At 43.3% G+C, this 12,122-nt stretch overlaps 1 protein-coding gene across 3 annotated transcripts in view; it reads right to left on the bottom strand.

Moving 5' to 3' along the window:
* The window catches only part of B4GALT4 (beta-1,4-galactosyltransferase 4), a 27,863-nt gene that overhangs the window by 5,304 nt on the left and 10,437 nt on the right, over nt 1-12,122 (bottom strand). For 2 of the 3 annotated variants that reach the window (XM_017731910.1, XM_008631748.2), the window contains exons 2-4: nt 9,155-9,635; nt 7,377-7,609; nt 3,080-3,267 (exon numbers count right to left, since the gene is read on the bottom strand). In XM_017731910.1, coding sequence (XP_017587399.1) covers nt 3,080-3,267; nt 7,377-7,609; nt 9,155-9,422 — 689 coding nt within the window. In that variant the 5' untranslated portion in view covers nt 9,423-9,635. Of the gene's footprint in view, nt 1-3,079; nt 3,268-7,376; nt 7,610-9,154; nt 9,636-12,013; nt 12,102-12,122 lie in introns of those variants that run through there. The other variant, XM_017731911.1, reaches the window with a different exon arrangement.

Below are 12,122 nucleotides of genomic sequence, written 5' to 3'. Positions count from 1 at the left end.
CCCACATTCTCCAGCCTGACAAAGACCATGCTACATAAACCAACCCTGTGAGATTTCTGTCCTCTGAAAACCTGCTGAGGATGCAATCTGCAACCTTCCAGGCTACTGATGAAGATACTAACTAGTACCAGCCCCAGTATCAAACCCCGGTGTAAACCACTAGTGACTGGCCTCCAGCTGGACTTTGCTCTGCTATTCAGAACCCTTTGAGCCCAGCAGTTCTGACAGTTTTAGCCCATCTCAGTGTCCTCTTATTAGTCCATATTTCATCACTTTGTCAGTGGGACCATTATGGGAGACAGTGTTGAAAGCCTTCCTAAGATAAACATTATCCACTACTACACCCTCATCCACACTAGTCAAATCAGAGAAGGCTAATCAGGTTGGTCAGGCCTGACTTGTGAACAGATTTTTCTCTCCCCTTTATCTCCTCTCCTGGAAGAGACAAGCCACAAGGTAGAGGAGGTTCCATCAAGTTTTAATTACACATTACTGCCTTGAGACTTCTGCTACAGATACTCCAGAGGAACGCAGTAAACAGATGGAACGGACAGCAAGAGGGTTCCATAAACAGGAACAGCAGGGCAGAGCCCTACCCAGCTGTGCTTTCAGGTCACTCACCAACAGGATCACATCCCATTCCAGCAGCCTGACAGTTTGGGAACTGACTGCCCATGCACACATCCATACACACACCCCACTGCTTGCTTATTCACCCCATAATTCTCCTACACCACTGGAGAGGCAGACACCAAAGGAACCACAGCTGAGGTGCATTGGGAAGAGTGGGGCCAGCAGGTCAAGGGGGGATTCTCCCCCTCTACTCAACCCTAGAGAGGCCACATCTGGAGTGCTGTGTTCAGTTCTGGTCTCCACAGGTCAAGAAAGACAAGGACCCGCAGGAGAGGGTCCAGCAGAGGCCACAAAGATCATGAGGCGTCTGGAGCATCTCTTACGAGAAGAGCCTGCGGGAGCTGGTCCTGTTTAGTCTGGAGAAGACTGAGAGGGGATTTCATCAATGCAAATAAATATCTCAAAGGTGGTGCCAAGAGGATGGTGCCAGACACTTGAGTGGTTTCCAGTGACAGGATGAAGAGCAATGGCCATAAACTAAAACACAAAAAGTTCCACTTCAACATGAGAAAGAACTTTTTTCCATGGAGGGTGGCAGAGCAGTGGCACAGGCTGCCTAGGGAGGTCGTGGACTCTCCCTCTCTGGAGATATTCAAAATCCAGCTGGACAAGTTCCTGTGTCACCTGCTCTAGGAGACCCTGCCTTGGCAGGGGTGGCAGACTGGATGATCCCCAGAGGTCCCTTCCAACCCCATCCATTCTGTGATCCTGTAACCAGGACAGTGCTTTCAACCCTTCTCAGGCAGCGCAGAACTGGCAGGGCCCAAGCATAACTTGCTCCCAGCTGACATCACCTGCAAACATGCATCACTGTAACAACCTCTGTAACCACCCTTCCCTGAGGACAAGGGAACATCAGCTCCTTTGGAATTTTTAAAACTGACTGAAGAATACGTACAATAGGAACAGTCAGGAGGAAAAGATGTTGTGCTGGTCTCAAGGAAAAACCTTTATTAAAATAAAAGAGTTTTCCCAATCTTATCTTCAAAGCTTTAATATATAAATCTTGTCTAAAAGAATCTAAAACTGAGCTGTAGTTATGTAGCTAAAGATAAGGCACTGGATCTCCAAAGAAATACGGGTGCTAAGATTACTGCACACTGCATCACAATAGAATATAGCCCCCTGGAAGAAAAATAATTCCCCCCATACAACACCAGGAAACTAAAGAAAAACCCAAAACCAAAAAACAGACAAACAAAAAAAACCCCACTTCCCCCAGAAACACCCTAAAACCAAAACAAAACAAAAAAATTCCCACAAAACACAAACCAACCCACATTCCTGTGCAGGACATTTTGTGTTAATACAGAACAGTTCCGTTTTCTCTACCTCATCTGAGCAACATGTCTCAGTATGCTCACCCCAGCTGCAGCAAAACACTGAAGTCAGCCAACCGAGATTTCAACCTGTGGTATCAGCTCAGTTCAAGTATCATTCTTGAGCTCAGAATCTGAATTCCTTCAGACATGCCTTGGAAGCAGAGCATTATTATCCCCACTTCATGGATGTGTAAACACAGGCAGTGACACAGAAAAAGTACTACTCAAATTCAAGCCACCAGTATTCCAGTGGAATACTCTGCAAGGCTCTGCAAGTGCTCCAAAAGCCTTGTATGTATGTACTTGTTCCAGTTTTCACTAAATGACTGGAAAGTGAGTATTATTCTGTGTAAGTATTGGGCACATCCCACCTCTTTCTCATATACTTAACAAAGGAAATGCAGAAGCAAAGCAGAGCTTTACTTCAAAGTACTTTGAGATTAGCTTTTGCAAAGCCCACTTCTAATCAATATTTAGAGTGACATGACATGAAGTGAATCTTGAAAGAAACAAGTGTAAACACCTCTAGTCATTAAATTCACCAAGTTCAAGAGCCTTTCCTCTCTGAGGCAGACTGAACCTGACTTTTCACTTCAAACTATTTAGATCACATGAGCACTTAGGGGACTCATTTAAAAATCAGAATTATCTTGTGTTATACACTGTTCAATCAAATAATTAAAGGACAGACCTATCCCTTGGCAAATTCCCACACCTGAGCTCTCAATATTAGGCATTACCTCTTCAACAGCAGAAGTAAGTGGCAAGTTCTGTTACAGTAAAGTCCCACCCTCAAACCACAGGATCAGGAAACTGTAAATGTGTATCTAGCTTTGACAGAAGGTCTCTGCACAACCTCTGGCACATTGCTTTCCTCTTGAAACACCCCTTAATTCAACCCCAGAAACCAGAATAATAACAATGATCATTTGTACAGGAAACCACAGGGGTGACTTCAGAGGTGTCTGTCCAGTCCTGTACTCCAGAGAGGTGAAGTGTTACCACCAGAAACCTGGTGTCAGAAGGAAGGGTAGATAACAGCATACAGCTCCATCAGAAGAGGAACATTATCAGTAACATGGCATTTCCCCGCTGGTATTCTTTCCATATTGCTGGTTTCCTACCTGTATCCAGTATTGTTCCTGCCAACTACAAGGTGCTTTGGTTGTGTGTCACACATGTAAATGTTAAAGTCATTTTCTGGCACCAGATCCACATCATGGAAAATGAAACAGTCCCAGCTTGCTTCTTTTAGGGCCTCTAGGTATCCTACATTCAGCAGTTTAGCTCGATTAAATTTGGTGTTGCCAGCCTGTGGAAGAGAATGGAAAAAAACACCTCTGAAGAAGGTGCCACAGCTTTTGAACCAGAGCTGCTCCTGGGCATTTGTTCCGATCGCTTGGTTTGCAACCACATCCGTGTGGCTTTTCCAGCACCTCGGCAGCAGTGACTGCACAAAGAGTGCCCCGTAACACTGGGCACAGCATCGAAGTGACCAAAGGTGCAAAGTGTTTCTCCAGCCTCTATTCATCATGAACACACACAGCCAGGGCCAGGAAAGCCTGTGGATAGCTGGGTACCCCACCTGTGAGTGCTCCATCATGTGGCTTAACTGCCCTTCTGCCCCCAGTCCTGGAGTTACCATCAGGCTCCACAACAGAGAGGTACCAGTATAGCCTAAAAATGTGTTCCATACAACTGTGTCAGTAAGGCTTATGGAAGTTCTTTTTAAAAAAGCAAAACCAAATCCCCATGTTAATCCCAAGCTAATTAATCTCCAGTTGTCAGAGCCCTTGCCACAAACGATTTATGCTTGTTCCCTCAGCCTCAAGGACAGCGATGCTGAAAGAGTTCCCTGTATTTCCTCAGCTCACACACAGATGGCAGAGTGGGAAGCGAAAAGCAGGTCTCCTCATTTTTACCTCCTACCTATAACCTGATTATGCTGTTGCATGGGGCCTGCTCCTAGCACAGAGCTTCACCTTCTTTTTACTAGTCTTCATCGTTTGCTTTTGCTATAAGTTAGTTAGTAGCTGCTTTTCAAAAATCTAATTTTTCACTGCTGAGGTATAGGTATATCCACACATGCCTGGCAGTTTCATAAGCTTATCATGTCACTTTGGAGCCATACATGTGCTTATCTTTCTGCTCTTGAGGACAAAGTGAGGATCTGCCTCCAGTTCCCACCTGGAACCAGAGGACCAAACCTTGCCCTCCCAGAAATGGACAGGACAGTCATTTTCCAGAGCAAGGAACCTGATATACTTGAAAGAATAATAATAAAAAAATTTCAAGAGAAACTGCTTGGAATTCTAGGATATTTTCTAGAAGGTGCCTGGACAGAAAGAGGCTCCATGGAAAATGAGAAAGAAGCTGGCCTCCCCAGGCTAAGAGAAAGTGAGCTGCAGGGAAAAGCCGTTGTATACAAAACATGTTTTATTGTGCTAAAAAGTAACACTTTCCTCTAAAGCAGAATTTGTTCACCATCACTAAAACAACCATCTGCTCCTGCACGAAGATGATTTATGGGATTTATAACTCCATACCTGCAGTCTGAAAAATACAATACAGTGCCCATTCTGAGAAGTTAAGAGATGGATAATCAATTGCATTCATTCTCTGGAGATTAATTTTCCATTAGAAAATTTAGATACAATTCACCCAAAATCAGGGTGTCAAATTTCTGAATGGGGAGGCTTTCGTGTGTTTTGGATTTTTGTTTGTTTGTTCTTCTTAAAATGTCCTGTATATAAAAATACCCATGAGATATCTCCTCCTGAGGATGAAAACATAGGTTATTGAGTGAACAGAACAAATCAGGTGTCAGACACATTTGGAGACCATCACTTCTATTGAGTATCAAACCCAGCTTAGTTCAGGAGCAGCATCTTCCATCTGCTGAAATTCTGTTTTCCTATCACGAAAGCCACCACAGCACCCAAATGCCAGCTGACAGTGCTTTCCAGCAAGGGCAGTTTTCCATGTCAGACCACACACTGAACAAATAGCAGAACTTACTCGTCTTTTATCAAGGACAGAATTGTCTCCCTTTGTTTCTATGGAAGAAGAACACTAACCACAAGACAAAATTTACTTGGGCAAGAAATTACTCGCCCTTTAGGGATTACAAACTCACACTGTTCTAAGTACAGCATTCATGTATGCATACATTTAAAGAAGCATGACTTTAGAGATGTTAAAAGTAGCCCAAAAAGAAGAAATCTGGAGTAAGGCCTTCAGAGGCTCACAGAAAAAAATACAAAAGGCCCATTTAATCTACCTCCAAAACAGACTCTATTTCAACAGTTAAGTTCCTGTTTGTCTTTCCTCAGAAGAGACTTAAAACAACTAATGACATCCCAAATTGAGAGTAAAAATGGATTTGCCCCAGAAGAGTTTTGTTAGACCCACTTTCCAGGCTTTGGGCATGCCTATCTGCATGGAAAAGCTATGTGAAAGCTTCCAATCTTCCAAGCACAATCTCTGACAGAATAAGTTCAGGTTTGACACTGCTGCTCTGTTGGGGAAGATGAAACAGGAAAGCCTTATAAATATGATTGCCTGACAAAAGATTTTGGGAATATGAAAACTGTAAGCAACATCGAAATGAAAGCCACTTTTGAATTACCAAGTCTTAGTTACTGAACAACTGGAAAACAATGGTATGGCCGACTGAAGGTAATCCCCTCTTGATTGAACAATACCCTCTGCTTGCAGGCAGGTCCAAGGGTCAGAGCAGACCCTACTAGCTCAGCAGAAGGGGTCCAAAGAGTAGTTTTTAGAAGTTAAGATGTAACACTCTATGGTAATATAAGAACTCTTATAGGCTGTATGTAAATGCTATAGGATTTGTATCTTGTATTAGATTGGTTAGTGACAATTAGAATATTCAGTACAGAAGATGATTTATTGTATTGTAACCAGGACTTCAGACACTCTTATTCCACTCTTACTCTTACTACACTCTCTCTCACTACTTCTTCACTCTCATTCCTCTCGCGCTCTCTCTCTCTCTTACCCGCTTACTCTCTTGCTCTCCTGGGCCTGCTCCAAGCTGAGTCTGGCAGCTCTAAGCAGTGCCCCTGTACCCACGCCCTTTGCAATAAACCGCATGTTCCAAGATCTGACTTTAGAGATCTCTCGTCTCCGTCCGTCCCGACCGAGCCACCCACCCAGGCTCCTACACTGCTCTCATCAGACAAAACTTCCATACTTCTGTATTACTTTTTGCTAACATGAAAACAGCAGTTCTCCACTGCACATATTTCAAGAAATTAAAAAGATATGCCCATTCTCCCAATAATTTATTCCTAACCACCACTTCCTGCTAGAATGAGCCAGTAGATGAATGATTATAATACGTAGTAATGCAGAAAAAAGAAAGCCCTCAGTTTTACCACTCTACAGGCCACATGATGACTCTAAACAATGGAAGAGCAGTTCATTCCAAGTAAATATATGATGCCATGACTTTTATTGCAGTTCTGCTGAGACATTCAGCTGAGCAAAAGTGTAAGAGTGTAAGCTTTCACCTAGAAAGCGCTGCCTCATACTGATTAATTGACTCTAGGCTCTTTAATCAAGAGGGAAGAGAAACTGTATTAATTTATCACCTTTTTCTTCTGCTGTTTGAAATGTCTGTTTGGAGCCAAAGCAGAACACGTAAGTAAATGACAGTGAAAGAAAACAAACATAACAGAAGATCAAGAAAAAGACAACATATTACGAAAGAGCAACATATAATGCTATTAGCACATGCAAGTAGAACATAAGCACCTTGATGAAAGACAATGTGGCACAGGTCTGCTTAAGTTTTAGCCACTGAAACACCATTGGTAGGAAGAATACAAATAAAGAAATTAATAAAACTTTCAGGAACCAAGTGCTCTTCCATGACAACTACTTCCCACCACACTTGATGAGCAAATAAAGCAACTACAAGCAGCAGCTGTTGTGTTTAGTTTGAGAAAGCAAACATAAAACCACATTATACACACAACTTACTAAGCACAAGAGCCTGATGGGAGAGAGGGACTAGAGACAAACTGAGGCCTTCTATCCAAATGACTCCAAATGTGACGACAGAACAGGCCAGCCTAGTTACATGTGTGGATACTGCAAGAGAAGTGAGTTGCATTAGCAGTGCAAAAGATGCTTACCTTGAATGCTAACTCAGGAACACGAAGTTACTTAGACTGGGAAATGAACACCAGTTAAAGACACTGCCAACACTCCCCAGCCCTGAGATCCAGTAGTGCCACCAGCAGTGGCTGCAGGCACTGCTGCACCCCTCAGCAAGCAGAACTGCTCAAAGCAGGTTTGGAGGATGGATGTCAGACAGCAGAGGCAGCAGAAGCCTCTCCTCAGGCTGCAGGGCACAGCCATCACCCTCACCCAAACAGCTCTGCACAGCTGCCTCACCTGGTGAATGACGTAGATGCCATAATCCAGCTGCTGCCTTTGCAGGAAGGGGTGGAGATGCTGCAGGAGGTACAGCAGATGCTTCTCTCGGTTGCGGTGAGGGATAAGGATGGCCACATGCTGCAGGGCTGAGCACTCCACAGGGTGGTACCGGCCCTTGGCTACCTGAGGGTTCTCCTTTTGCACTTCTTCCAGTGTAACAGATGGTTTGAAGGAGAGTTTGCTGGCACCTCCTGTAGGAGAAGCACAAGAAGCTTTCCTGAGTCATTTCAGATTGTGGCTGGTCCAGTCACTTAATGAGGCACTCTGTAACCAGTGTAAGAAACCCAAGTTCAAGCCCCAATTGGTTTCCTTACCCTTCCAAGAGAAAAGTAGTACTACAAGGATATTACACAGGCACTGGAAAGAGAGGGTGTCAAGCATGTAGTCACTTAAATTGATTATGAAGTAGTGGCAATAAAAAATATTTTAAAAAAACTCAAGAGAAGTTCTAAGCTACTGCAGAAGGACTGGGCAAAAATGACTGCCAGGCAAAGCGCAGGAGAAGAAAGTGGAAAGAGACATAGGACTGTGGCTGTAAGAAGTCATCACTACCTAAAGCACAAAAAAAGCATGACAGGCTTAAGGTTATCAATTTGTAAGATAAAACATAGCAAGGTTTTCTGTAGCCAAATGAAATTTTCATCTCTTATCTCCCACTGAGCTATCATGCCAGCTCCAGTGGACTCAGCAAGCCCATGAAAAAGTACAATACAGCCATGCTGCATTTACTTAAGCAAATACACCTTGGGGTTGGAGTGAAGGTGTGCAGGGAGACAGAAGCTTTTTGGTTTACATCAGGGAAGAAGGAAGAATCCACCTTCCCAAACAAATCCCCAATCAGGTTCACAATAACGAAGAGAAAGAAGATAATGACATGATACTGCAAAGCAGGAGCCTGGTGCTGCTAACAGTACCAAGCCAAGAAAAAAGAATAATAAAAATGCCCAAACCAAGAAAACAGTCACCCATTTGAACCTTCATCATAATTAATGCTAACTCCAACAGAGTTGTGAAGTCCTTCAATTGTCAACACAGAGACACAAAAGTATATTTAATAATGAAAAGGCAAAAACCTGAGGAAAGGTGAAAACACTTGTGGTTGAGACAAAAATAGTTTAATTAAAAAAAAAAAAAGCAGAAGATGCACACATAAGCAAGGGAAAAAGAAAAATTCTTTCATTAAGCCCCACTGGCAGGCAGGTGTCTGGCCACATCGAGGGAAGCAGGGCTTCAGCACATTGAGCAGTTGTTGGGAAGACAAATGCTGCCACCATGAACATCCCTCCTTCCTCCTTTCCTCGAGCTTTTACTGCTGAGCATGATAAATGGCACAGTCACAGGGTACAGAATACCCCTGGAGTCAGCTGGGGTCAGCAGTCTGGGCTGTGCCCACTCCCGGCCTCCTGCCCACCCCACTGGATTTTAGGGGGCCAAAACAGACAGAGACAAAGCCTCAGGAGAGTGCAAATGCCGTTCAGAGTAGCCGAGTTACCAGTGTGTCACCAAAGCTGTTTTACCCACAAATGCAGAGCGCAGCACCAGCTGCTCTCCCAGCCAGACCCAGCACAGGCACTCCATGCCACACGACACTTCCCACCCTGGAGTGCTTCCTGCAACTGGTTGTACTGGTCTCACAGGAAAGGTGTCCAGCTGGTAAACGGCTAGGAAGAAATCCAAGTCAGCAGCACTACAGCAGATTAACTTGTCAGAGAGGAGAGGAAAACACCATCACTTACGCAGGTATGGGGACACAGCTGGGCAGGGACCCTGAAATGACTTCACCATGGGAATGTCTGCAGTGGATTTGATCTTCTCTTCCTTTTGACTGTGCTCCAGGCTAGTTACCTTCCTGAAAAATTCCACCATGCTCTTAGCTTTAGGAATTTCCTGTCTGGTGTCCACTAAGTAACTGAATGTGGTCCATAGCACCATCAAAAGCGAAGTGACAAGCACCAACACTTTGAACTTATAGAAGAGGTGATAAACATTCAAGCCCAAGGCCATGGCTTTCCCTGATTCACAAACTGCTTCCTCTGCTCTGATGCCAAGGCAGGTCACTGCATATCCAGTGGGGATGAAACCACAGTTCCCAATAAGAACGTCACAGTAGGGAAGGAAAGCTGGAGGTAGGGAGGGCTGCCACACTTCCTGCAGTTTTGAAATTCATGGAGCCATAGTATTGTTTGCTCTTCAAATGTCACAAAACATGACTTTAACCTGGACCACAAAAAAAGAAAAAAGGAAGGAGAGAATTAGTTTCTGCCACCTCCACTACTACGCCTTCACAGACTTCATGAAAACAGGTTATGACAATACACAAAAGGAACAGCAAATACGAACAATTGGTCAGAAACCAAGACACTGAGCTTTGGTCCTAGCTCAGCCACAAACCAGCTGCATGATTTTATGTAAACCTCTTTCCTGTTTTGGTCTTCTCTCTCAACCTTTTTTTTTTTTTTTTTCAGATCAGAAAGTGCAACCACTACCCAGTCTGTGTACAGTACTTGGCAATACACAGGTTTTACTACTTCCATTCCTACCAAAATTAACAACAGCTGCAAAGCAAGAGATTCTGCTAGCTATGAGTAAAGCCCCACCAAAATGAAAACCACCTGAATCTTTGCAGAAATAAACTGTTTTCTTCTGAAAGACAGTATTACCGATGCTATGTTGCGCTGCACAATGCAGTGTGAAACCTGACCGGTATCAGAAATCATTATTCTTTATCTGCTACCTGTCAGCACCACCTTATGGGTCTTTGTCCAGTATTCCCCTCTCACACGCAGTTGAAGGAGGAAAATCTTCCTGCTTTTTAAGGGAAAGGTTCAGTTTTTCAAAAGTGTTAGGTCTATGAGGAGCCAATCCTTTGTTCCACTTCCTGCCCTCTTTCAAGAGCTCCATTTTCATACAGGCTTTTACTGCCATCATCATATAGTTACCACTCTAGTTCTTTTTGCTGTTATTATCATCTCATAGCAGAGAAAGAATGAAACTTCAATAAAAGAGAACTTTGATATAGAAAACACACAAGAAAACTGCTGCCTCTGAGAAGAACAAGGACTGAGGCTAAGTGAAGCAAAGGCAGTGATTAAAGACAATGCACATAAAACAGGCTAGATCAAAGAGAAGAAACACAAAAACATGGAAAAGGTTATTTTATACCAGCCTCCAAAGTACATGAGACCCTGGAGAGGTATCACAGGCACAAGGAATAGAGTAAGTCCACATTTCCACTAGTTTAGGCCAGGTGTCTTTTGGAGAATTTGTGGGATGTGGGGGCCTGACCCAGGACTAACAAGATGAACTCCCAAGCTTCTCAGGGTTCACTGGGAATGACCAGCTGCTGTCCCTGCTAGCAGACAGTTCAAGGAATAACCAACTTGCTCTCCCCATTCACATGCAACACACAGTGTTGCTCTAAGGAAGTAGAGGGACTCAAATAAAAGAGAAAATGTCCATCCTCCCCCATTGGTTTATACCCTGCAACAGTTGCATACAGGAAATCAGTGATGAGCTCTATGAATCATCTGAAAGCAGTGTGGACCCCATGGGTAATATTAGCCTGTAATTATTAAATCAAAGACCTTAGAATCTGCTTATCTAAACTCTACCTGCAAGTTTCTATGGAATAATCTCAATTGCTGCCTTTCATGGCCTCTAAGCTACTATGCAGCATTCATGAGGTGAAGCACTTCCCCCAAGGCGTGTAATTTTCTCCAAAAAACCACAAAAGTCCCAGTGCACCAAGTGCATGCACAAGGAGGGAATTTCCTTCTCCATCACCCAGTCCAAGTGTGCCCCAGATAAACCTGGGCTGAAAAGGACAACATAAAAGTTAAGATACTGAATTTAACATGCAACGAATGACTATCAAAAGGTGTTTATTATATTCACAGCTTCCCACTTTCCCAGAAGTGGACTACAATCTTTAAAAGGAGTTAAAACAGTTGCTTACCACTGGTACTCACATTAGTGCAAATGGTCCGTCCCTCAAAAGAAATTATTTTTTCCATAAATAAAATTTTAAATTAACTATCCATGGGAAAAGACATAAAGAAACATCAGGAGGCAGTCAGCAGTATTAGTCAGAAGCAGCTTCTGAAATATTTTGTTGTTTTTGTTAAAATATCAGGAAGAGCATGCAGGTGTAAAATTGCTAAGGTACTAGGATGCTAAAATTATGGACATAAACTATGAGCTTACTGCACCAACCCTATTTCTACTCTCCTCCACTCCTGTTCCAAATCTCACACATGTGAATTTCCTTTGTCAGCTTTGCGAGATTCTATAAGTAGTTGCTACTAAAAGTTCACGTTACTTGTCTCTGACAAATATTCACACTATACTACTGTCAGTGTGAATAATTTCCCATAATAACTAAACTCACATCTCCACTGGGTTCTGTGGCAGCAACAGAATGCTGCTCTCTCTTAAAATACACTTGAGCACTTCAACCGAGCAGCATAAATACGCACGCACGATCACAACCATTAGTCACCTTCAGCTCATCACAACACTCATGCAGAAGGGCAATAATTCATCTGATGAAAGGAAAATTAAGTTTTAATTTACACAAACCAACTTTCTGACTCTACCTGTTTCACACAGTCGAGTAAGGACAGATTTCCCACGCAGGATTTTCCAGAAACCCTTGCAAGCTCCGAAAGCTCATGCACATATTCCAAAGGTAGCAGAACAGGTTCA

This window comes from Corvus brachyrhynchos, unplaced genomic scaffold, assembly GCF_000691975.1.
Source record: "Corvus brachyrhynchos isolate BGI_N302 unplaced genomic scaffold, ASM69197v1 scaffold3, whole genome shotgun sequence".
NCBI classification, from domain to species: domain Eukaryota; kingdom Metazoa; phylum Chordata; class Aves; order Passeriformes; family Corvidae; genus Corvus; species Corvus brachyrhynchos.
Note: the sequence above shows the minus strand (reverse complement) of the source record. Positions and strands in the feature narration are given on the sequence as shown.